Source organism: Vipera ursinii, assembly GCF_947247035.1.
Source record: "Vipera ursinii genome assembly, chromosome: 1".
Taxonomy (NCBI): domain Eukaryota; kingdom Metazoa; phylum Chordata; class Lepidosauria; order Squamata; family Viperidae; genus Vipera; species Vipera ursinii.
Window position 1 is genome coordinate 1080631 of NC_139512.1, and position 27310 is coordinate 1107940.

The window sequence follows — 27310 nt, forward strand, 5'->3', positions numbered from 1 at the left end:
TGGTGAGCAGGGAGCTGGCGAGGAAATCTCTTGGACTTCACTCTCTGCTGCTTTCCACCCCAGACATTAGCCGAGTGGACCTAATTGCTCTGGATCTTCTATGTTGGCAGATTCCAGACAGTGGAGTCCCTCTGTCTGTTTTTTCATCACTAAGGAACTTGCTTAGCTGTAGGGGTTTCAGCAGTGGTCAGGACGTGGTGGTCTCTTCCCACTGGGTTTGAAATATTCCTCGTCCCTAAGACTGCCAAGTACCCTGGCAGATTGTGGGCTTGGGTGGCTGGTGAGATAGGGTTGATCATTGGCGGGATTAAGTTGTTTATACGTAGAGGGGGAGAGAGATGTAACACATGGAAAATGGGGATGGGGAAAATGAGGATAATGGGCAGAGGGAAATATAGTGAGAACCCAGAGGTGGGCTACTCCCAAGAACACTGGGCCTACTGCTTGAAAGTGGATTTGCAAGCACTTAAAAAGAAACAAGGTAATTACTAGAAGCCAGCAAGGGTTTGTTAAAACTAGGTCATGCTAGAATAATCTTAGTGGTTTTTTTTGACAAACTGATTAGATTAGTGCACAAAGGGAATGCTGCAGATCAGTGATTCCCAACCTTTATGGCTTGGTGGCCTGGCGGGGTGGGGTGGGGGGGCAGAGGGGAACCAGCCTATGCAAGCAGCAGGCCGGCACATGGGCGCGTGCGCCAGTCCACTACTCAGACAAGTGAAACTGCGAGCACACCTGCCTGTGTGCCAGCCTGCCCCTTGCGCAAGTCGAATAGTGGGCCAGAGGTTGGGAATCCCTGCTGTAGATGTAGTATACCTAGATTTTAATACAGCATTTGATAAAGTTGATCATAGTCTTTGATAATGGGAACCAACGTGTGGTCAGTAATAGATCTATTATACCTGAAGAGAGATATGCAGTGCCTCAGGATTTAGTTCCGGGCCCAATGCTGTTCAATATGTTTACAAATGATTCAGATGTTGACATTTCTACTATGCAGAATTTTAGTACACTCCTTCTACCATTATTTGATTTTCTTTGTATTGGTTACTATTGGTCCACTTACCCTTTAACATATAAATTCAAGGTTGGCACCTCCTTCTGAGGTCAGAGATCTTTTGGAAGATTTGCCTTGTTTTTTCTGTATGTATTTCCTTTTTCAGTACCTTCAACTGTCACTGTAACATTTCCTCTTGTCTCTAACAATTCTCTGAAATTCTTTTTTGAGTTCCTTCCTTGGATCTTAGTCTCTCTCTTAGCTTTGGCTTCTCTTCTCTTCTTGACAATTTCTACCACATATTCTGATATCCAGTGTGCTCCTTTCTGGGGTTGGGTGTGTGTGTTGTCAGTCTATTTTCACTTTCATCTTTAACCATTTATCTGATTTGATTCCATAGTTCTTATGGTTCCCTAACAATGATGGTCAGGACTTCAAAGCAATTCCTGGTGTTCTTTTTGAAATGGGCTCAAGATCATATCATGAAAACTAGCTGCCTTTGTTCTTCTGCTTCAGGGTGACTTCAAACTTGCACGAGTTTGTAGTCTGTTTCAGAATCAGCCTGGAATATAGTCAATTTCTGTGTGCTTCAACTGATGATGTCCATAGATATAAGCATCATTTGAATTGCCTGAAGAATGTGTTAGCAATGGAGAAATCAATGAATCTGCAGAAACTAAGTCATTCTTCTACCTTGTTCTGGTTTCCTAATCCATATATTTTACACTATATTTTCTTCTTAACTGTTCCCAACTTTACTGGTAGCATTCCAGAGTCCAAACATTAGCAACATGTCCTGCATGCATGTTGTCAATTTCTGATGGCACTTGACCATAAAACTCATATCATTTATTCTGTATCATTGGCTGTAGCAAAAACTTGAATAATTACCATATTAAATGGCTGAATGCAAAGTCTAATTACATATTCACTGACTGTATTGTACTCAAGTATTATCTTTATTACATCCTTCCTGACAAATGAAAGCAATTCCATTCCTTCTTTGTTTTTCATGTCTAAAATATGTTTCTTCTTACTGAAAGTGTCCAATTCTAGTCTACTTTAATTTGCTGATGCCTCAGATGTCAATGCGTAATTTATTCATTTCATCTTTCGCTGTATTAAGATGTTCCATGCTCATGCCCCTTGCATTCCATGTTTCCATAGTAATTTTGCCTCTGGTTCAGATTTTCTTTCCCTGCATGATAACATCAATGAAGAGATGCCCCAAAGGCTTTAAACTAGCCATATAATAAATAACATTGGTTCTCTGAAAAAAAACAACTCAGCTCTTCCTCAATAGCACATAGAGTGCCATCTGACTTGAAAGGCTCATCATCTAGCTCTGTATCTCGTCACTTTATATTGCCTGGCCATGTAGTTTACTTGATAAAATATAGGAGTAGTTTACCATTCCCTCTCCCACACAATATTAAATGCCTTTGTCGTTATTAATGAAGAGCTTATCTGCCTTCAGCATTTTTTAAATAAAAGTTTATTAAATTTCAGAAAAGTTATTGCTCTCTGATATAGATGCCTGCTTGCTTAACTGGACAGCCGGAATAACCTTCATGCTTAAATGACCCTGGAGGGAGCACTGTACATACTCTTGGTGTATATTCCCAGCATTCTTTTCTAATCCTTCCCAGGAATACCTCCACCATCATGATGAGGCAGCATATCAAGACTTGGGAGGGGGGGAGGGTGTTATCTGATTTACCATCTATTAAAGTTATTTGAAAACATGAATTCCACGCATAATGGCAAAGCCGATAAACATCAAAGTATGCACATATAGACACAAAAACAATCATATTTATCTGATGATCAGTTTGTCAAGAAATGGAATAGTAAGGAGAAAGTTCTAAACACAGAAATATTTCAGGTCAAGCAATCAACACCGACAACAAGATGCTCTGATGCAAATACTAACACCCATCGCAATTCTATACCAATGTAATATAGAATATAACAGTGTATATAACAATATAGTAGTGCAGCAGCAAAATGTTAGTCCAGGTCTCTACTAAGAACTGGCAAGCAAGATAGAATGATATTATTTTTCCATGGACTGAGAAAGACGGAGAAAGAAGATAGTCTGAAGGTTTAAAAAAATGCAAAAGTAAACTTCATGCAGTGGATTAGCAGAAGTTATCTTAGAAATCATAGCTTTTAAACCAAGTCATACCACAGTCTAATACACACTACATTGTATTAAATTGCCTTTATTCTTAAAAGAATTTTTAAGCAAGGCTTCTATACAATCCTTCGTGGCTACTGAATTAGGAGAGAGAGCTAAGAGTTGTCTACATCATACTAATGTTGAGAAAACAAAATATTAGAAATGGTAAATGTCAAATATTTTTCTTTTTAAATGAGTGTAATTTCAGTTTTATTTCTAATAAACTAAATCCCCTTCGGCAGCGGTGTCAAACTGCCGCCCTGCGGGCCAGATGTGTCACGTGGAAGCCGTGCCCACCCCATTGCCAGCAATGGAGAAAAAGCTCTGATATGTCGCACGATGTCACGTGACGTCGCGAGTTTGACATGTCTGCCCTTTGGTATGTGGCATTCTTTTTGTTGTTTTTTAACCATACTTTTGTTCTTATGAACCCACTATGTAATTTGCAAGTTCACTGCAAACTCTATAGATTTATGCAAGTATAATAGATGGGGGAAATGTATATGTCCATTTTCTCTTGTCTCTTCTCTTACACTGTCTTGCTAAATGTAGACAATATTATTTCCTCAAAGCAATTGCACAGGGGGAATACACATACCCTAAAGTAAACAATAAAAGGGAATTGCAAAAGCACGGGTTATTGTCTGAAGAGCTGAATTAAAATGTTACATTGACAAGATTGTCCTGGAAGAAAGCCCAATAGTTTTCTTCTCACACATGTTCATCACCAAGTCATCAAAAGAAGAGGCTGATGTTAATGGAGCCTCTTCACAAGAATGTAACCTTGTATCAGGCAAAAGGAAAAACATCTGCCTAATCTTCTGTCACGACCTAATTAAGCAATGTTTGAAGGCTGGCTTCTTTAGAGTTCCCCTGCTAAAAATAAAGGGAAGGAAAAGCCAGCGCTCTGGAACTGATATTCAAAACAAACTGACCCACAGTAGCCAAGATGGCCTTTGAACCTACTTGGCATCACAGTCCTCAACATATCTGACAGCCAAAGAAAATCCAAAGTTAGGGGGTAACATTTATTTCTCAAGACAGGAATATAAGAATCAGCTGGTGGAGAATAAGATGCCAGGATGTACAGACAAGATATCCAATCTAACCATGTCAAAACATGAAATTGAAAATAAATATAGTAGTGAAAATAAAAAGAATGATATGGCTATTTGGCAGCATCTCTCTTACAATCAGATTTATAGGCAGTGGTTCTTTGTTTGCACCTGCTATTCACTCCCTAGGAAGCATCATATGATGGGCTGAAGGCTAAACTTTACCTAGCAACTAGCACTAGAAAGAAGTTAGAGGGTATCCTTAGAATTTAAAGAAGTTAAGCTGGTGAACTGAGCTTTGCTATTGCTATCCACAAAGCTCTTTGAACCGGTGAACACTTATTCAACTCATAAAGAAGTCACTTTATTGTAGTGCGTAAAGGCTGCAGATATGGCATCCCTGACAAACTGCCTTCAGTCAAATTGTTTAAAAGTGTCCAATGATGTAGAGCATTACAAAATAAGTGTGCGTTGTCCAATGGTCATATTATCAAGAAGATCTTCATAAAGTTAACGTCAAAACTCCTTCTAGTTTGAAGGCCACTGATTCAAAACTTACCACATACGTAAAATAGCAAAGATACATTTGCTCAAATCGTTTAAGTTAACTCTCTCCATAACTGAAGCAAGCTATCACATCACTTCTTAATAGATTCTTCTCCAGGACCCTGCTGCCACCTTGACTTCTCTTCATTGAACTTTTATTTACACAGCCTGAGTTCTTATACTGTGAAATACTGTGCAACTCCTTCCATGCATATTCCAGTTGACTGATAGCCTTCTTCAACTGGGATGATCAGATCTGAACACACAACTGTCGATGAACTTTTCTTAAAACCAGGTTTTATATTTGGTATCAAGTGGCTGATGTCTAAATCGGAAGATTTGAAGAAAATGTCTTGTGTTCATAAAGAAACAGGAAAATTCTTATCATTTCAAAGAGTACAGAGTAACCATTACAGGAAAATTTTAAAAATCTCAATGCATTAAAAACAAATCAGTATTCCAATAATAATTAAAAAGTTTTAGGAGATATTAAAAATGAATACATTTGAGCAAATTTAAAACTACAGACCAATATAATGTGAAGATTTAAATGGGACTTTGTTCTGAACCTTTTCCAATAAAAAGTAGCATTTAAAACTTCCATACTGCTTTGAAACCTCTTAAATTATAATCAAATGGTACAGGTAGTGCAACAGTTCGTTTAGTGATCATCTGAAGTTACAACGGCACTAAAAAAAAGTGACTTGTGACCAGTGGTGGGATTCAGCCAGTTCACACCGGTGTAGCTAAATTTTGTTGAGTTTGGAGAACTGGCTGAACCCATGCTGCTTCTGGAAGTCTGTTCTAGGCCTCCAAAGCCAGGAGGTCTCCCAGGCCTAGAACACCCCAAAGAAAGTACATTGATGTCACTTCCGGAAGCCCATTCTAGGCCTCGGAGGCCCAAGCCTGCAACCACGCAGAGAACCGGATGTTCAGGTATTTGAATCCCACCACTGCTTGTGACCATTTTTCACACTTATGAACGCTGTAGCATCCTCATGGTCACGTGCTCTACATTAGGATGTACATTTATGATGGTTGCTGTGTCCCAGAGTCATGTGATCCTCTTTTGAGAACGTCTGACAAGCAAAGTCAATGGGGAAACCAGATTTACTTAACAAATGTGTTACTAATTTAACAACTGCAGTAATTTGCTTAACAAATGTGGCAAAAAAGTAAAAAAAAATGGAGCAAAACCCACTTAACAAATTTATCATTTCACAACATAAATTTTGGGCGCAATTGTGGTTGTAAATTGAGGACTACCTGTATTAAGATGTTAGATTATGAAGTCTCAGGTTGAAATCTATGGAAGCTCATTGACTGATTTAAGCTTCTCCATTAGCCTAACACCACTGCTGTTATGGGGAAAAACTGAAGAAAGGAATATTATATTGTATGTATCAATTTGATATCTTAAAGGAATGGTAGAATATAATCATAGAACATTATATAACATAACATAATGTGAACACTCTATGCTTAGCAATATCTTGAAGCTTAATAAGCATATTGTTATTTCATTGTCTCAGCAAAGTTTCCGCACTTTTCAAGTGCAAGATACATAACTGACAATTCAAGCTTCTATTAAAAGGCACTTAATTCAGAATTAAACCCTTAAATGTGATGAACAAGAAACAGTAAAATGGCCTGAACACTTTAAACAATGTTTGTTTAAAATACACACCATCCTTAAAGAGATTCACAGAATTTTGCCAGTCTGCACAGGACACTAACACAATAATTGCATTTTAAGACTGAATTCTGTCACAAGACAAACTGAAAACAGGACAACACAAAGCACAAGGGAATGAAATAATTTAGCAATATCATCTTCTTGATTGCTCAACGAGCTAGGGACAGCAAAGCAAGAATAAAACAAGCACAATCAAAAGAAATACATTCCTTGGATTACCCAAAAAAATCTTCTCATTTCAAGAGAAGGAAAAAGTAAAAATAGAATAGATGAACTAGTCTTAGCTCCATAAGCTAAAAAGTAAATCAAGAATTTACTGGGCTGCTTTAAGTGGTTTGATTATTAAAGCGAAAAATAATCTGCAACTCCCTGCCAGCAACTTTTCCAAACCTTTCATTATATCTCAAAAAGAGATGCCAATTCTTCAGACATAGCAGTTCCCCAAACTAATATATTTATTCCACACAGGTGCCTTTGCTCCAGGACTGGTTCTGTTTAATGGCCATGGAGGATCCTTAAAACATTGTTTCCAAACACAAAATAAGAGACTTTCTTTTATTTATGGATTAATATTAAAGACTGAGATGAACTGCATATGGACAACTTATTGTAGCCTTCCTCAATCTGATACCTTCCAGATGCTTTGGAATTACAACTCTCTTAGCCAGCAGACCCTGATATGAATTCTGACTGTCTTAATAACTAAAAAGTCCCAGGTTGGGGAAGACCTGCATACTATGTTGAACAGTTATCTATCCCTATTGTTGACTCTTACATGTCTGTAACAGAAAATGTCAATTCTATTTTCTGCATTGCATTCAATGAAGTATTTAGACAGTACAGGTGGTCCTTGATTTACAACCATTCCTTTAATGACTGTTCAAAGTTACAATACCACTGAAAAATGTAGTATACGGCTGATTCTCACACATGACTGTCGCAGCAACCCTAGTCATGTGATCAAAATTCAGTTGCTTGTTAGCTGTCATCTATTTATGAGGCTTTCACCATCTCAGAATCATGTGATCATCATTTGCAACCTTCCAAGCGGGATTCCAACAAGCAAAGTCCATGGGGGAAGCCAGAGTCATTTAACGAACTTGTGGATTACTTAATAATCTTGTGACTCACTTAACAACCGTAGGAAAAAAGATAGTAGTCAGGCATAATGTGCTTAAAAACTGCCTTGCTTAGCAACTGAAATTCTGGTTCCAATTGTGGCTGTAAGTCGAGGACTACCTGTCTTTATGGAAAATACTAAGAGTTTACAAATAAATGACTTTTCTTATGCAATGCAGTGCAATTGCAAAATCAAGCAAGTGAAAGGCTCTGCAATCATGGGAGTTAGAATAGTTGAAATATCAGCAGTTATTTCATTGAATTTAGTTTAGCTTTTTTTGAGAATGACAGTTCCATATGTTCCTCATATGGTTCTGTAACAAGTGAAAATTCTATGCTTTTGAAAGAGAAATGAAGAAATTTCCTCATTGTATTCTTCCAGTTTGCACACATTTTTCCTCAACTCATTCTGAAAAATCCATTAAGCAATGTTTATCCTCAAAGAGCTGCATTTATACTTTGGATCTGACTTGAGTTTAGACACAGTTCCAAAACAACATCTGGTCTGTTCTGCTTGAACTGGACCTGTAGAGTATGTGTTGGGATCCTGCTGCCAAAAGAATCATGTGCACACAGAAGGCAGCAGCAGAAAGCCACAAGAATCAGAAGCCAAAGCTACATCAGCGTCCCCCTCAAGGATTTTATTAATGCAATTTAACAACTGACCTAAGGCCAAGCAGTTACGGAACATTTTTTTCTAAAATTGGAGGCATTTTAGAATAAACTTCCTGGCAATCTTAATGCTTTAGCTGAGAAGATCCACGTCGCAAGCAAGGATGCATGAAGAAATGATAAGCATCAACAATTATTTTTATTAATCTCCATCAATAATCTACTGCATATCTTAAAACTAATTAAAAATCCCTCTGGGTCTACTAAATGCCAACCACATTTCTTTTCCATAACACTGGAAGCATTAATCACTTGGTTACATTCTAGTGCACAGGCGTCTAATCCAAGAACGGCTCCTTCGGTTAAGAAGGCCTCAGTGCAATACCCAATATTTCCAGTTAAGGCAAACTTTGATTGCAGGTGATGAAAAAGACCTATCTGTGCCTGAAATCTTGAAGAATGGCTACCAACCAGCCATTTACTGAAGCTTACCTTGAAATTAAAGGCTTCCTGGAAGTTACTGTGAAATAGAAAGCAAAGTGATTTATGAGTGACTTTTATAGGTAGAAATGTGGTCTCAGACTTAGCCTACTTTGGTTAAAAAAATGCTTATTATTTGGATAAAGGGGGATAGCTTGTCTGCAAAACATGAAACAATCTAGGGTCCCTCTCTGACTATTATTGCTGTATATAAGACAAGAACAGTTCCAACTCATTTGTTCAAAAAAAACCCAACAACAACCAGTTCTCCTAATCTGAAAGCCTTCCTCTTCCCTTACTGTATATCCCAAGCTTTAGCACTGGAGACAACTTGTAGGGCCCAATCCAGACTCCTAAATCAAATTTGTCTCATTTGTTCTGGCTATATGTTAAGGAACTAGATGCCAAATAATTTCAGAACTTCCACCTCACAGGTTTAAAGAAGGAAAAGCCATAGTTTTTCTCATAGCTGACAATTACATAGCCTCACATTGTGGCTGAGTGATTCCAGCATGACCACATAACCAACATTCCACAAGAATTACAGAATAACAGGCTGTAATACAAGCAAGAGGAACTTAGAGTGATAAAATATATGTTCGGATAAGTAGAAAAGTATGTGATGGGCACTATTCTGCAGAGGCTGCAAAGAAAACCAGAATAAAGAATGCACCAAACCATCCCTGAAGCAGAGAATTGCACATCATTCATATTATTAATCTCTCTATTGTTAATTTGCACTATCGGCCAGATACAGTACAAACTATAGAATGAGGGGGGAAAGCAGCTGAAAGGCCTAACACAAGCTACTCCTCTGAGAGATTACTTGGCTACAGAGCCTAGTTTTTCAGTAACTGATGCTAGAGCTTATGTGATTGAGGTAAATAATTAATTAAATGGATAAAATGGTCCTTCAAGCCCTGCGTGGTTATCCCAAACAAGAACCAAATACTCTTATCATATATAAAAATATATGTACTTGAGGGCTGCATAAAATTTGGTACATTTATTAATATCATTTCAGAATCCTCTCCTCCAATGTGAATATATACATCATACAGATATTGCTTACCATGTTTTATACTCCTAATATTTCTAAAATTCATAACGTTAATATCAGCAGACAGTATGTAAGTGGTGACATCACAAATTAACAAACAATCCAAAAAAAATACAACAAACATACAAGTATCCCTCTTCTACAAGAAGCATGATGAGCAATAAGCTGATCCCAAAAAGATCAGACCAATTTGAAATTTCGAAATTAGGCACATAGACACAAAGATGATTAATGACTTTTGACGCTATTTGGGGGAAGAAGGTGCTCATGCAGCAAGAGATACTGTACGTCCCGAGATCCTGACTAGAGGGCAATTTATTAAAGGCCAGCCTCTTAAGATCTGCTCAAGAGTTCATGGCTGCCATAACTACCCTGTCCTGTCACAGTTGATACCTGCTGTACTCATCAAGTGAGGCACATCTGGCTTCCTGCATCATGATTAACACCCCATAGCTGGAGAAGCTAGAATTGAATCCTTTGACATGGGCAGCTCACCATTTTAATTAAAGTACATTTAATGCTGTATATCCCACCTTTGCACAGGGGATGATTTTGAGTTTCTATCTACCAGAAATTTGCTGGTGAATCTGTCCTCTGCAGCACCAAATGTTTGGCTGGAGGCCTTGGTGGAAGATTTAAATCTCCAGTTCTCAGTCTAGATTGTAGACTATTTGGCTCCTAAGCAATTTCTGTCTTCCCACCAAGGTGTAAATCTTCTTTGTATAAGGAGTTATAAAATACTGTATGAAGTAGGCAGACAGATGGCTACAGCAAAAGTAGTGGAAATCCAAAGTAACTATGGCCAAGCCTAGCTTACATTCTGGCATTGGGGGTAAAAAAAAAGAGAGAGCTTTTTTCTCCTTTGTCATTGCATCTGCAGAAAATCACCAGAGGAAGCTATTCTGGATGGTTCAGATGCTGACAGAGACTGTAAAAATTGGAGAAGTCCTTCTTGAGTCCTTGGAGGATGATCTGTGAAGGTTCTGTGAAATATTTTGCAGATAAAGTCAGCCATATCAACAGTCATATGGAAGATATCATTAATTATGACAACAGGGAGATAGTCAATGTATTTACTTGTCCTATTTGTCAATTTGTTTGTTTCTCTTGAGTATTTGGAAAAGATGCTTGAACAAGGTTGAGCTATTACTTGGTGACTGGACCTAACTCAGTCCTGGGTAGTTCAGACTGGGATGTATCCATTGAGGGAAGTGTACTTAAACCCCTCCCTATTTGTGAGCATAAAGGAAGACGTTATTTAGCAACTCTTGATGCTCCTAATTATCTAGGGCTCTCTCAGTCTGCTTTTAAACCAAGGAGTAACATGGAAACAATTTTGGTCACCTTGTTGGTCAATATGTTGAGAATGTATGGCTTGTGTTCCTCAAGCACTTGGCCTTTGATAACACTTATAGTATTTTACTAAATTGCCGAAACCACTTGAAAATGAGAGGCATGGCTTTGTTGTAGTTCCACTCCTGCTCTGAAGGGCATAGGTGCAAATGGTAATTTTGGCGACCCTGCAGCCTCTCGGTGGCAAACTTCCATAGGGTTCTATTCACATATTCATACTCATCAATATCTATATGAAGCCATTTGAGAGTATCATTTTATTTGTTTTGTTTTGTTTTATTTTTTGGTGGGACTTTACTTGCTCTGCTATATTCCCCTGAATGAGAGGAATTGAGGGGAAACTTCTAAAGCATTTATTGTACTTACTATCAGACATTGGTGAATAGTTCTGATCTGCCCATTGTAAGTCATGGTAATCTGTCAAAGAGATTCCTGTAACGCACTTTACTTGGGGATACTCTGAGGTAAAGCCAGAGGCTACAGTATGCCTTCCTCCTCTCCTCTCCTCCCTCCCCTCCTCTCCCCTCCCCCTCTCATTTATGTAGCAGCAGACTCCCAAGAATTCCCAGAAGTTTAGAACAACAACAACAATAATAAATAAAACAGGATATAGTGACCAGGTTTCTGTTATTTCTTAGCTGGAACATATAATACCACTTCTGGCTTATATTTTACTGCCTTCCTATTATTTTCCAAATCAAGTGCTAGTTTTGACTTATAACTCTCTTATGCAACTTGGATATTGCCTAACTAAATGATTTCCACAATATTTCAAGAGTTAGGAGTTCCATTCAGGTCTCTTCAGGTACTTCACAGAACAGATCCAAAGCATTCTCAACAGAGGCATTTTCAATATAGAATTGCTTGAGATACAGGCTTCATCTTCTTTTAATACTTTTGAAAGAAATTTGAAAACCTGTTTTTATAAAACTGCTGCATCTTTTTGATTGATACTTTACATTTATGACTTGTATTTGATGACTCTTTTGGTACAAATGTGATTTATTGTTAATTCATTGCATTGCTTTTATTATATGTTTTATTAACTTTATTAATTATTGTATTGTATACTACATTAAGGGACGCGGGGTGGCTCAGTGGATTAGGACGCTGAGCTTGTCAATCAGAAGATCGGCAGTTTGGCGGGTCGAATCTCGAGTGCCGCGTAGCAGAGTGAGCGCCTGTTACTCATCCCAGCTTCTGCCAACCTAGCAGTTCAAAAGCACATAAAAATGCAAGTAGAAAAATAGGGACCACTACGGTGGGAAGGTAACAGCGTTCCGTGCGCCTTTGGCGTCTAGTCATGCCGGCCACATGACCACGGAGATGTCCTCGGACAAGCGCTGGCTCTTTGGCTTTGAAATGGAGATGAGCACTGGCCCCTAGAGTTGGAAACGACTAGCACACATGTGCGGGGGAACCTTTACCTTATACTACATTAGGCTAGCTTGCTGGGAGTCTGCAGATTAAAAATATGATAATTTTTTTTAAAAGATTAAAAGTAATGCTTAGAACTGAGCTTTAAAATAGACTGGCACACTAGCTAATTAGTTTCAGAATGAAAAGGACATGATTCAAGAAAGACTGTCATTAACAAACAGGCAACCATAATTCTTTCTGATAGCCTGAAGCTGCCTTTCAGGATGGTCCCAATAAACGTATATTAAAATTGTGTAATCTCAATAGAACACCAGTTTTCACTGATATATATACACTTGTCCTCCTATGGAAAAGAGCAAAAGTATTAAATTGATTCATTTAAAAGCAATCTGTATATGTATGTGTGTATGTATGTACCCTACGTCTGTATATGTGTATACACACAGATTCACCATACATACATGTATACATAGGGTACATACATACAACACAGAGAACGAAAAGCTGATCAGTGTTTCGTTCCCGTTCTTTTCCAGTTTTGTTAGATTTTATTATGTTCACTTTTCCTCCAGTAAGTTTTCTTCTGTTTAATTATAGTGGACCACGCCCCACTCCATTTAATAATTAGGAATAGTTTTTAAGATAAGCAGCTTACTCTTTCATATACAGAATATATGGTAAAATGTTCCTTTATATTCTATTTTTTTATAAAACCAACTATTTCTAAAGCTTCACATGAAACATTAACATCCATAATGCTAATTCCTTCATTGCTTTCAGTCTTTTTTATCATAAAAAAATTACTGTGAATGAATCCAAATATTAATGCCAAGCCAAGATTTGGGATTACAGTACATGTACCAGCAAAAAGGAATTAAAGCACACACTTCCACATTCCCCACATTCTAGCTTCCAAAACTTGCAAAACTATGAATTGCTCATAGAATACCTGGCTCACAAGCAAGAATAAAAATTCACCCAAGGCTGTATTCTGACATTCAAGGCTATGTTTTCTATTATGCAAAGTCAAAATTTGAAATTTACTTTTAGAGTAATTTTCAGCTTGTTGGATTGTTATGATAAACAAATCAGAAATGCTGTATTGAGTACAGCAGTCTTCCAAAGGTGCCATTCTTCAAATAAAGACTAAGCATCTTCGACATAGGATAGAATTGATTAGTAAGGTGATGGGTCCTTGATGCTCTCTGAGCTTGGTTGTTTTCTTGCAGGCATTTCATTACCTATTCATTAGGTAACATGATGTAACCAAAACTGCACAATGAAACATCTGCAAGAAAACAAATTAACTTTTTAGAGAGCACAAGGACCCCTCATTTCAACCCTGAGCTACAAATATTCTCCTTGATCAATTAGTTGGAAATGGTAGTTGCTTTTCAGCAGGAATGGGAAGTTTCAACCAAAGGCTTGATTTTCTCCTGGAATATATCCTTAGTGGTATATGACATCCGTGAGAAAGGCATCCTTCGTTGATATATCCAAATATATCCTAATTCAGAAACAGAAAGCACACAAAGAAATGAGCTACTTCTGTATACACGGAGGTGAATACAGAGGTACTGGTCTGGAAAAAGCAAATGAGGCTTCTCCATCATCAAACCAGTGTTTGCTTGAGAACTCTTAGAAAGTACTTCATCTGACTTTCATGGTGAAAGTAAACATGCTTTTTCCTCCTCCGATACCAGTAACAGGATACATTTGCATATGCTTCAAAAGGATTAATAAATATCACAAATATTTAGTGCTATCATTAAGTTTGGTTTCTCATACTGTGAGTGGACAGGGCTGGGTGGGAGACGGAAGTAGCATATACAATAAAACTTGGCCTATGATTACAGAAATTCCCAGGACATTTAGAAAAAGAACAAGAAGTCACTGGAAACAGTTGCTAAGTAATATTTCTACCTAAGTAAACAATACAAAGCACTGTTTCTCACATACACACACCTCTGAACTTTGTCACTTTCTAAAAAACAAGTCAGTAGAAAAAGCAGAAATTTTTCCAAAGTTATGAACCCACCAAAGATGGACTTTCCAGAGTTATAAACTCACCAAAGAAAGCCTATTTAAGATCATGTGGGCTAGAAACTCTTTTTGTGCTAGAAGGCAAAAGCTTCCTCAACAGACCTAGACTTCAAAGATCAATGCCCTGAATACAGTGAATATTCTCTTAAATTTATTATTTTTATCCACTTATAGCATACAATACAATACAAAGATACAAGAGCAAATAATAGAAAACAAAGGTAGGGGAAGGGGAAAAAGAGAAATGTGGAAAGGGGGGAAGAAAAGGGAAACAGATTCCCTCTGTTGCAGTAAAATAAGGCATTAACATCGAACCTCAACTTTTTACATTTCTATAGTAGCATGAACAAGCCATTTCTATATCAACAAATCAATCTAAGCAGTAAAATAAAAAAATCACAGTATCATTTTTTTCCACCTCAAGCACAAAGTCCAGAAGTGGTTTCCAAGTAGAAACAATTCACTCAATCACTCTATTCTTCCAGGGGTTTTTTGTAGACCATTTCCTCTTCCTGTTCCATGAATTCAGCATATGGTTGTCTTTACACTAGTGCAGGGGTCTGCAACTTGGCAGCTTTAAGACCTGAGGACTTTAACTTCCAGAATTGGCTGGCTGAGGAATTCTGGGAGTTGAAGTCCACAAGTCTTAAACTTGCCAAGTTTGGAGACCCCTGCACTAGAGAAATTGAAACAAAATACATAGGATAATACCTCAAAAAACATAAGGTGGGCAAATGAGGCTGAATGTTCATTCTTTCAGAATAGATATCGTTTTCCCAGTGGATACATGCAGGGCTAAAACTGGGGGAAAGGACACTGTGGCATGGTAATAAAAATGAAAAATTTTTAAATTTTTAAAAATGAAGTCCATGAGTCATAAAAGAACCAAGGTTGCCCACCCCTGGGCTAGTCATAACATTTGTTCATCAACCCAAGCATTTAAGATATTTATTACAACTCTTCAACATCTCAGATGAAGGTGTTTCCAAGGGTTTATTAGATGATCCTTCCAGCTAAAGATAGAAAACTACAGAATCTGAATGTTTATCCTATATTACCCACACAGGATGCAATTATTTCTTCTTCAAAGTCAGATGAAGTACATCCATTTGCAGTAGGATGGAAAGGGTTCAGAGATTTAGCATAATCATTAGCACACAACTTATAGCATTCCAAAAATTGTTGGAACTATAACTTGCAGCAGCCTCCAGCTAGCATGGCCCATGATGAAGGATGAAGGGAACTGTAGAGCAGAAATACAGTATCTGGTAATAAGAGATTAGAATTGTGGCAAAGACAGCTGGGATTGGGAGACCACTAAGAAAACATTTTACAAAACAAGTTGTTTTCAAAAGAAATGACATATAGCAATAGCCTGAATTTTGTTATTCGTCACTTACCTCTCTGGCAATGGGCATGACTCCAACAACGCTCAGTGAAATCACCATTGACCACAGTTTGAGGACAGGTGCTTTTCCCTTGCATTATTCCTGGGCATACATCTCCACACTCGTTGTTTTCTTTGTTACGAACAATATAATTATCTTCCACGGAGTCCAAAATCCGAGACCAGTCAATGGTTGACAAAAAGCAGAGCTCAGGATTCTTCTCAATCCGTACGGACCCTCGGGTAATGTTCATCAGGCTGTAAAGGCCAATCTCTTTCAAATGAACCATCTCAAAGATGACCAAAGCATAGTTGAAAAAGAGATGAGTCCCACGGATCACAGTAAGATTGGGGAAAAGCTTCCTGAAGCTCTCCACACCATAGACCCGGAATAGCAAGATGTATTCGGTTACCATCAACAGCCTAGGAAAGCTGAGATCTCGAAAATCCTCAGCCTTAGTTCTGAACAAAAGCAAGATCTGCAAATGTCCCTCAATCACAGTACAATTCTCAAGCATGCTGAAATTGGTCATGTTATTCCGGATATCTATACTTGGGCAAACTGGAAGAAAGAAAGAAAAAAGTATTATTTTCAAACTGACAAATATTCCACTGATTTGTCTGTTTTCAATGTTACAGTCATTTTTACAACTAACCACCCATCCAAACTTACTCATTTAAAGGCTTCTTTGTAAGACAAGGTACAGGTAGTCCTTGTCTTACGACTACAAATGGGACCAGAATTTCGGTCATAAGTCATGACAGTCATAAGCTGAAGCACCTACATGATTGGATCTGAACTTACAACCATTTTTATGGTAGTTGTTAAGCAAATCATGTTGTCATAAGTCCGAATCCATTCTCCTGAATGGGCATTTTTTTGCTGGAAATTGACAAAAAAGAGGGAAACCAGCATAAAAAAGAAAGCCAATTACAGTAATAGGATAACGGAAAGCTGCAACTAAGTAAAAATGTGAGCCTGATTCCAAGGGCCTGAAATGCAATTATGCGATCACATGGGTGGAGGTGGGGGGCAGAACCTTATGACGCCTGGAAGTGCTTTACAAGCCATAAATCATCCTCTATGACAGACATGTCAAACACAAGGCCCGGGGGCCGGATCCGGCCCGCGAAGTGGTTTCACGTGGCCCGCGAAGCCATCGTGGAAACAGTGAGGGAACGGCCCCCACTGCCTTGGCCCTGGCCCAGAGACCCTCCTCCTGCCAGAGACCCTCAGGTCTGTCCCACTCCTGCCCAGGCCCCCATAGGCACCCTTGATGCCAAAGATGTAGAGCTGGCCACGCCCACCCAGTAGGCCATACGCACTCTAGCCACGCCCACCCAGCAGGCCACGCCCACCCAGCAGGCCATACCCACCCGGCCCCCTGAGGGCAATTGCAATGCTGATGCGGCCCTCAATGAAATTGAGTTTGACACCCCTGCTCTATGAGGTTGCTGTAACTACAGGTGGTCATTAAATAAGCAGTCATAAGTCAAGGATTACCTGAACTTCAATTACAATTTTTCTTGTAAAGTCAGGTAGTAACACTTAAGATATTACTAAATTCACTACACTCTGCTAACTCTGTGATAGACAACATAGCAAACAAGTAATATAACAACCAACATCTCAGGGATTTAGAGTTTCAATACAGTAATATGCCAGTGCCCAATATTGTAAATGAAACCAGCTAACTATAAATCATGCAAAAATACATAATTCTTGTTTCTTTATTTTCAGTAGATGTGCTATGTACCATACACTGTTTAAAAAGGAATGAACCTTTTGGCTTGATTCTCACTGCAGAGGCTAGTAGTTTGTGGCAGCTTATACTTTCAAATTTTAGATGGAGACTAAAGTACATGTACTAGGAAGTTCCCCTGAGGGAGTGAGCCTCCCTACAAAGTCTCTGAGGAACACACCGTAGCACCATTTCCTAGTTTATCACAACTTTCAGTTTCAAGTCATTTGGATGTTCTAATATAACAAATCAAGATACATTCAGATCCCCACACCTTTTAATTAATTCTTAACATCTCTTGCCTTTTAAAAAATTTAAATACTGCTTCTTACGTTTTAAATATTTTATTGTACATATTTTTCCCCCAAATTTGACTGTTTAAATTTAAATATGGCCTTCACGTAGGTTTGCATCGGGCATCAGTCCTACCCGTTCCTACATCAGCGGACTCTGCTAACTAGCACTCATTCCCTTGCTGCCTCACATTTGAACTTCTGTAATGCTGTGATTCTCATCCCAATTGTACTGACCCATTCCACCCACTCAGATAGGGAGAGTATGTTATGGAATCCATTGGTCAGAAAATGTTGAATGGTGAGATCCAAGAAGACAGCCTCCTTTGCCATTGCAGCTGCCTTATAAAATATTTTATCCCCAGAGATAAGGCAAGCCTCCAGTCTTCTGGCTTTCCAGAAGAGCATCAAGACATTTTAGACTCCTGGGAGTCTAAAAGTGATACGCAAACCTGGTGGTAGTTGGTCACTTGAGGGCATTCCCTTTGCCCCTTTTACCTTTTTTAAACATTATTTTACCCTTATTGCTCATTCTGTTTTTATCTTTCTTTTTTAAACTATGATTTTTGTGTGTATATACATAACTGTATGTCTTTATAGCAAGAATCTCTTAGATGAGATACACTATGTAGAAATTGGATGGACTGATGGAGAAGGGATGGAAGAAACAAACAATAATGTAATCTAAGTGGGGCTGCCCTTGAGGAATATCTGGAAGCTTCAGTTGGTACAAAATGCAGTGGCGTGGGCAGTTACGTGGGCCTCTAAAGTGGCACGTTACATCTCTGCTTACTGATCTGCACTGGTTACCAGTTTGTTTCTGGACTCAATTCAAGGTGCTGCTTTTGATCTTTAAAGCCCTTCATGGCATGGGACTGGGTTATCTTGAGGGATTACCTTTACTCAATTACATCTGCCTGCTCCATCAGATCTGCCCAAAAAGGTATGCTGTGGGTCCTGTCTGCCAGGGAATTACATCTGGCTGTCCCAGGAAGTGGGCCTTCTCTGCCATGACACTCACCTTGAGGACCCCCACCTCCCAAAGAAGATTGGCCCAATCCCTCGCAACATTCCACAGATCCCTCAAGACATGGCTTTGTCATCCAGGCCAGGGAGATTTTGCAATAGCTATGATCACTGTGCTTAATATAATCTTCTCCTATTTTGTGTGCCTTTTTAATATTTATTTCTAAATAAATTGATTTTTTAATTAAGTGCTGTACGTTGTCCAGAGTCATTTTCATGTGAGGTGGGCAGCTATACAAATATGATAAATAAACAAATAAAACAACATGAAACTTCCATGTGTGCTTGCAAACTTGGACTTCTTCTGTGAACATGGCCACAGAGAGCAAACTTTTCAAGAGAGGAGGATACCACTCTTTTCCTGACAAAAAATAACTCTAACCAGTGTCCTGTATTTGGATGGAATTCTGAGTCCTTATCAATTTCTAAATATAAAAACCATATTAAAATTTACAAAGGAATTTAATCTCCAACCTCACTTACAAAGCACCAGCAACTTAATTCAATAAATCAACATATTTCTGCTTCTCCCTCAATGCCTCAGATAATGTGGAATGAAAGAGCATAGTGCATCTGTTTCTTCTAATGTACTGCCCTAACTGAAATAGCCTGCTATATCCAGGCCATTTGCACTACCATAAAACATTTATTACCTTAGGTATTTTAAAAGGCATAGCAAACACTGTTTTCCAACAACCCAAGAGACGGCTCTACACATGGACATCACCAGACGGTCAACACAGAAATCAGATTGACTATGTGCTCTGCAGCCAAAGATGGAGAAGCTCTATACAGTCAGTAAAAACAAGACCAGGAGCTGACTGTGGCTCAGACCATGAGCTTCTCATTGCAAGGTTTAGGCTTAAACTGAACAAAGTAGGGAAAAGCACTAGGCCACTCAGGTATGAATTAAATCATATCCCTGTTGAATATACAGTAGAGGTGACAAATAGATTTAAGGAATTAGATTTGATAAACAGAGTGTCTGAAGAACTATGGACAGAGATTCGCAACATTGTACAAGAGGTAGCAACCAAAACCATCCCAAAGAAAAAGAAATGCAAGAAAGCAAAATGGCTGTCTGAGGAAGCTTTGCAAATAGCTGAGGAAAGGAGGGAAGCGAAAGGCAAGGGAGAAAAAGAAAGATACGCCCAATTGAATGCAGAATTCCAGAGAATAGCTAGAAGAGATAAGAATGCCTTCTTAAATGAACAATGCAAAGAAATAGAAGAAAACAATAGAAGAGGGAGGACCAAAGATCTTTTCAAGAAAATTGGAGAGATGAAGGGAACGTTTAATGCAAAAATGGGCATGATAAAGGACCAAAATGGCAGGGACCTAACAGAGGCAGAAGAGATTAAGAAGAGGTGGCAAAATTACACAGAAGAACTATACAAGAATGAGCTTAACATCCCTGATAATCACAATGAAGTGGTCACTGACCTCGAGCCAGACATCCTAGAATGTGAAGTGGGTCTTAGAAAAGCTGAGCAACAACAAAGCTAGTGGAGGTGACAGTATTCCAGTTGAGCTATTCAAAATCTTAAAAGACCATGCAGTAAAAGTGCTACACTCAATTTGCCAGCAAATTTGGAAAACTCAACAGTGGCCACAGGATTGGAAAAGATCAGTTTACATTCCAATTCCAAAGAAAAGCAGTGCCAAAGAATGTTCAAACTATTGCACCATTGTACTCATTTCTCATGCTAGTAAAGTTATGCTTAAAATCCTACAAGCTAGACTCCAGCAGTATGTGGATCGAGAACTACCAGAAGTACAGGAAGGATTTTGAAGAGGCAGAGGAACTAGAGATCAAATTGCCAACATATGCTGGATCATGGAGAAAGCTAGAGACTTCCAGAAAAACGTCTGCTTCATTGACTATGCTAAAGCCTTTGATTGTGTGGATCATAGCAAACTGTGGCAAGTTCTTAAAGAGATGGGCGTACCAGACCATATTATTTGTCTCTTGAGAAACCTATATGTGGGCCAAGAAGCAACAGTGAGAACTGGACACGGAAGCACTGATTGGTTCAAAATTGGGAAAGGAGTCCGGCAAGGCTGTATACTGTCGCCCTGCCTATTTAACTTATATGCAGAGCACATCATGAGAAAGGCAGGGCTAGATGAATCAAAAGTTGGAATTAAGATTGCCGGAAGAAATATCAACAACCTAAGATATGCAGATGATACCACTCTAATGGCAGAAAGTGAAGAAGAACAAAAGAGCCTCTTGTTGCGGGTGAAGAAGAAGAGTGCAAAAGTTGGGTTGAAACTTAACATTAAGAAAACCAAGATCATGGCATCCGGCCCTCTCAATTCCTGGCAAATAGATGGGGAAGAAATGGAGGTAGTGACAGATTTTATTTCCCTGGGCTCCAAGATCACTGCAGATGGAGACTGTAGCCAAGAAATTAAAAGATGCTTCCTCCTCGGGAGGAAAGCCATGACAAATCTAGACAGGACACTAAAAAGCAGAGACATCACCCAGTCAACAAAAGTGCGTATAGTCAAGGCTATGGTCTTCCCAGTTGCAGTCTATGGCAGTGAAAGTTGGACCATAAGAAAGGTTGAGTGCCAAAGAATTGAGGCCTTTAAACTATGGTGCTGGAGAAGACTCCTGTGAGTCCCTTGGACTGCAAGGCGATCAAACCGGTCAGTCTTAGAGATCAACCCTGACTGCTCTTTAGAAGGCCAGATCCTGAAGCTAAAACTCAAATAATTTGGCCACCTAATGAGAAGGAAGGACTCACTGGAGAAGAGCCTAATGCTGGGAAAGATTGAGGGCAAGAGAAGAAGGGGACGACAGAGAATGAGGTGGCTGGATGGAGTCACTGAAGCAGTAGGCGTGAGCTTAAATGGACTCCAGAAGATGGTAGAGGATAGGAAGACCTGTTGTCCATAGGGTCGCGATGGGCTGGACACGACTTCGCAGCTAACAACAACAACATTTTAAAAGGCAATCTTATTATGATTGATTACTGAATGTGTATGTGACAATATGAAACCTTAAAAAATCTATTTTCCCTGGTTTGAATAAATGGATACAAATATTATACTAAGATTTAGTTTGATTTGTTTGATTTGTTCTTAGCATTAGTGTAGCTCTAACACTTGGTTTAGAAACCATTGCTTATGGGTTTGTTTGATGTAGGAAGCTGGCCAATTATAGTTTTTAATAAGCCATGCTTCTGATATAGCCCTGTACATGTACATTAGCTGTGCATATACAGCTAATGTATTAGACTTGAAGTATAATTTTAAGATACTTGAAGCCTATGAAATAATTTGCACACAGAAAACATAGATCATCATATACAGCCTACAAAAAACCTCCTAACTTGACTATTAACATATCACTAAATAAATGTGGTCTCTAATTGTTGGGAATTGTGGGCCTTAGAAAATAATTCAACCAGGGTCTTAAACTTCAAAAAAGCTGACTTTAACAAACTCAGAGAGAACCTAGGAAAGATTCCATGGATGACAATCCTAAAGGGGAAAACAACTCAAGAAGCGTAGGAAACTCTGAAAAATGCTATCATTGAAGCCCAGTCTAGCACAATACCACTGAAAAAGAAAAACAAGAAAGTCAAGAAGAAACCACCATGGCTGCACAAAGCTCTCTCTGACAACTGAAAGACAAAAAGGACAAGTACAAAAAATAGAAAGAGGGACACATAACTAAGGTTGGTTATCAACAGCCAGCCAGAACATGCAAAGACAAAGTTAGGAAAGCAAAGACTCAGAATGAACAAAGACTTGCAACAGAAATCAAGGATAATTTTAAAAAGTTTCTTTCAACATATTAATAACAAGAAAAAAGTCAAGGAAACTATAGGTCCACTAAAGATAGAAGATGGCAAGGAAGTAACAGGCAATAGGGAGAAAGCAGAGCTGCTTAACTCATTGTTTGCATCAGTCCTCACACAAAGAGAAATTATAGCCCAACATTCCAAAAAATCTTACTGCAAAAGACAAACTAGAAACAAAAATTAAAATAAGCAAGAAAATGGTAAGAGAACACCTATCTAGTCTTGATGTATACAAATCAGCAGGACCCAACAGATTACATCCCAGAGTACTGAAGGAGCTGGCACATGTTATCTCAGAAAGATTGTGCCATATCCTTCAAAAATCCTGGAGCACTGGGGAAGTACCTGTGGATGGGAAAAAAGCTGATGTAGTTCCCATCTTCAAGAAAGGAAACCACACCTAATTAGCTCTCATTCCATATGTTGCTAGTTGTAAATTTAAGATTGAACAAATCTGAGGATTTTTTTAAAGCCTACTTTTCAATCTAGACAGAACACTTTATTACCTTCTTGTTTTAACTTCTAACAAATATAGGGTGCATTTGAGATTTATCTCTATAGCCTTATCTATTTTTCAATTTATAAAGCTTTTAGATCTCTAAAGCTGAAGAACTTGATATAAGTTTTTAAAATCCAATTTCCACAGATCTATTTTACTAAGTTTACATATTTCAATGTTTTCAAATGAACAGTTTACAAATTCCATTTCTAAGAACACAAGCATCACACATATTTCCATAGATACACATGCATACACACACTAAAGGTAAAGGTAAAGGTTCTCCCGCACGTGCATGCTAGTCGTTTCCAACTCCATTTCAAAGCTGAAGAGCCAGCGCTTGTCCGAGGACATCTCCGTGGTCATGTGGCCGGCATGACTAGACGCCAAAGGCGCACGGAACGCTGTTACCTTCCCACCATAGTGGTCCCTATTTTTCTACTTGCATTTTTACGTGCTTTCGAACTGCTAGGTTGGCAGAAGCTGGGACGAGTAACAGGCGCTCACTCTGTTACGCGGCACTCGGGATTCGACCCGCCAAACTGCCGACCTTCTGATCGACAAGCTCAGCGTCCTAACCCACTGAGCCACCGCATCCCTATACACACACTACAATGCCATAAAAAGCAACTCCAGGATACCTAGTATCTATGCAAAATCTATAGATAGCTTTCTGAGCCTGGGATGCTGCAACTGTCATAAATATATGCTGCTTACCAAGCACCCAAATTTTTATCACATGACTTGGAGATGGTGCAACATTTTAAGTATGAGGACTAGTTGTAAGTCACATTTTAAAGTGGTGTTATAATTTCAAATGGTCTCTAAATGAATGGCTGTTGAGGACTGCCTGTATAACAACAACTATGATCCCTAGTCTTAATAAGGATAAGTGGGAATGACAGGGTTTGCAGGATTTTGCTAGCAAAAGCCACCAATCATTTGTACTAGCAGAAGATATTGGTATAAGCAGGAAAATATTTAGATGTCCAGCATACTTCATTTGCTACCTTGTAGGCAAATTGTTTGTCTGAATAGAGAAATCAGATTACCACACAGACTTTGATTTCAATTAATATTCTACACAAACAGGTTTGGGAAATGCAATTTGAAAAACAGCATGTAAATAATTAAAATGCTGTTTATGATTAGGGTAAAGGTTATTCAATGATTTACAGATAAATAACATATTTAATAACTCACTGACTTTAAAAAAATAGGAGAATCCATGTATACAAGAGATTTTAATAGGGCTTACTTTTTTGTGGCAGAAATATTTTGATGAAGTAATGAATTTGTTGATTTAATATATATCCTTTTATTGCTTGATTTTTTTTCACTGTGGTAATAAAATAAATAAAAAAGAAAAGGGCCAGGTCTTTCATGTTCTCTCAGTAGCTGAGTCCAAAGGACAAATCATGGAATGCAAAAAACAATTTGACTGCTTTCAGCTTCTCCTTTCCTCTTCACATACAGGGGCGGGGAGTAGAAATCACCAGTTATGTGTTCCCCTTCTTATTGTGATCAACAGGATGCCAAACATTGAGCCCAAGGTACAAAAGTTTTGGGAAGCTCTTGTCTTTCTTAGAAATGCATATGTTCTGGGTAATCATCGGGATGATCAAGTAATCCTCTTTCTTAAAATATTTAATAACCCTAACAATTATCCTATTTTTTCTTACTTCACTCACTTGCAGACACTCATGGAAATGTCTGGCCCAATGCCCCATGTTTGCTTTTCTATGTGGCACATTGTAATTCAATTTAGGCACATTCATCTGTAGGAGAGAGAGGCATTTTTTTTATCGAAGACTAAGATTATGTTATCTTCCAGGCCTATGGCAAGTATGGCAAGCAGCATTTGTTTGATCACACACATGGCATTTTTTCTTAAGATCCAAGAAAAAGCTCTACAATATTTTTGTCTACAATATTTGTGTCCAGAGGGGATAGAAGAATGTGGCCAATTAGTGATAATTTCATACATAAACACACACCCTACTTGCCTCATGACAAGAATGAGACATTCATAAACTATGATTTTACAACTCGGGGCTTACTCAGACTATTATGTTCACTGTCAAAATAATCACCACTATTACAATTACTTGGAATGTGTACAGTATGTATTCACTGTAGTTGAGGTAAAGTATATAGGTCAAACCATAATTCTGCGGTGTTGCTTGAGGTTACAATCTTTTAGTAAGACAACCACAGACTTTTGTAGCATTCAATTCATGAAGCAACAAGATCCTACACTAGGTAAACAGAACAGTTCAGATTTGATGTGAATTTTATTTCATCACATGCAATCAAACCCACAAAGGTAAACAGATGGGAGGGATTAATATTTCCACAACATCCATTTTAACGCCTAACAGAGTGATGTCCATAATTGCTCTTCTGTAAATTAATATCTCAGTTAACAACCCTGTATGCAACTAAGATACATCTAGCACTATAACCCATTCAAATGAACTGAAAGAGCCTCAAGGCACTAAGAATGCACTTTGAGCTCACTTTTTCATGTGTGTGTAACATGGCAGCCAATCAATTGTTCAGTTGCCGGTGCTATCCATTCTATCACTGCAGGAACAAAGGGCCCTGCATCAATTTGACTGAAATGGGAGAAGGCGGTAGGGCATTTCTTAAGCAGCAAAAGGAAGATCTGAATATCTACATTACTACAGTATGAGCAACACGTCCATTTGTCATATTAGCCTCCTGTCATCTTAGGGAACAGAAAGCACTGCAGTTGCTTGCCTAAGAGCAATCAGGAGCAACAGAACAGCCATTCCAATGACTGAAAAAGAGAACTTTCTTAATTAATTTCAAAGCTAGAATTACATGTACCAGCAGAGAATGTTAAATTATATCTACAACACTCTGGGTCTCTTTTTAATGTATATCTTGGCCCTAATACAAATCTCACAGCAGGGACTAGCAAAACATAGAATATTAAAGATTCAGTTCACACGTTCTTTTAGTTATGAGTGAGTCTTACTTAATAGAACACACTTGATTAAACACAAGTAAAATAAATGTGCACAAGCTCCTCTGACTCCAAAATCAACTTTTAGCGCTATATAAGTTAAGTTAGAAAGGGAAATAAAGGCAACCAAACTCCCTCATACAGTATCCACAAAAGCCATTTATGCCTAGTCCTGACAAATGCCATCACTGTGGCCAATGCCAACCTGATCTAACAAGCTAGATTACTGTCCTATGCGCCCTTTTCACAAATGGGGGGGGGAAACAGAAGCCACGTAAGAAAACAATACTTTCCTAGCAGAAATGGGCCCATAAGCTCAGTCACTGCAAAACATTTAGCAACCTGGCTTCTTCAGTGCTGAGTCTGCAACTTGGACCAGATTTAGACTTCATTCCACCACAGGAGCCCTACTGGCACAACACAAAACGTACAACCTTCTTATCAATAGTCTTAAGTATGCCTTTCTGAATATTGCAAAGCTAGCTTCATAGATGCATACTAGCATAATTAAATTACAAATGCCACTTTGTGAGTAATCATTTAAGACCCATTAATTAAAAAAATATTAACTTGGCAACATTACTGTGAAATCTGGAACAATATGGTTGCTCAACAGGATTCTTCTGGCATTATAGCTAAGTTGTCTCATAAATCATCAACGGAATTTTTTACTCTGTTTTAAAGCAACACAGCGTACTTTGGGTGCCTTAAAAGGCAATACGGAAAGGGTCTCAGGACAAATAACTGTCTCTGCTTAAACTTTGTAAAAGATAAACATAGAGATGACAAAATAGTAATTATTTTACGGATTTCTTATACAGCAAATGATGTAATAAGATCAAAACTGACTAAGATTCCCTGGATTTAAATAATGAAACATTTTAAATCTTAATGTGATCACATTCTAAAGCCACCAGATGACTTTGAGTGGCTTCCTCGGTGTTAAAAAAATAAAAGAATAAAAAAAATAGAAAGCACAAAAAACAAGCAATTTCACTGTAGAATAAATAACCACCCTAGCACCACAGTTCCA

The 27310-nt window shown here is 38.4% G+C and overlaps 2 protein-coding genes across 2 annotated transcripts in view; one reads left to right on the top strand and one right to left on the bottom strand.

Annotated features, from left to right (window-relative positions):
* The window catches only part of RPL36 (ribosomal protein L36), a 343666-nt gene that overhangs the window by 264962 nt on the left and 51394 nt on the right, over positions 1–27310 (top strand). The window lies entirely within an intron of this gene.
* INSR (insulin receptor) overlaps positions 1–27310 on the bottom strand; it is a 92563-nt gene that overhangs the window by 50853 nt on the left and 14400 nt on the right. Inside the window, exon 2 of the mRNA XM_083348849.1 lies at positions 15924–16472. Within this exon, the coding sequence (XP_083204975.1) occupies positions 15924–16472 (549 nt within the window). The remainder of the gene's footprint in view (positions 1–15923; positions 16473–27310) is intronic.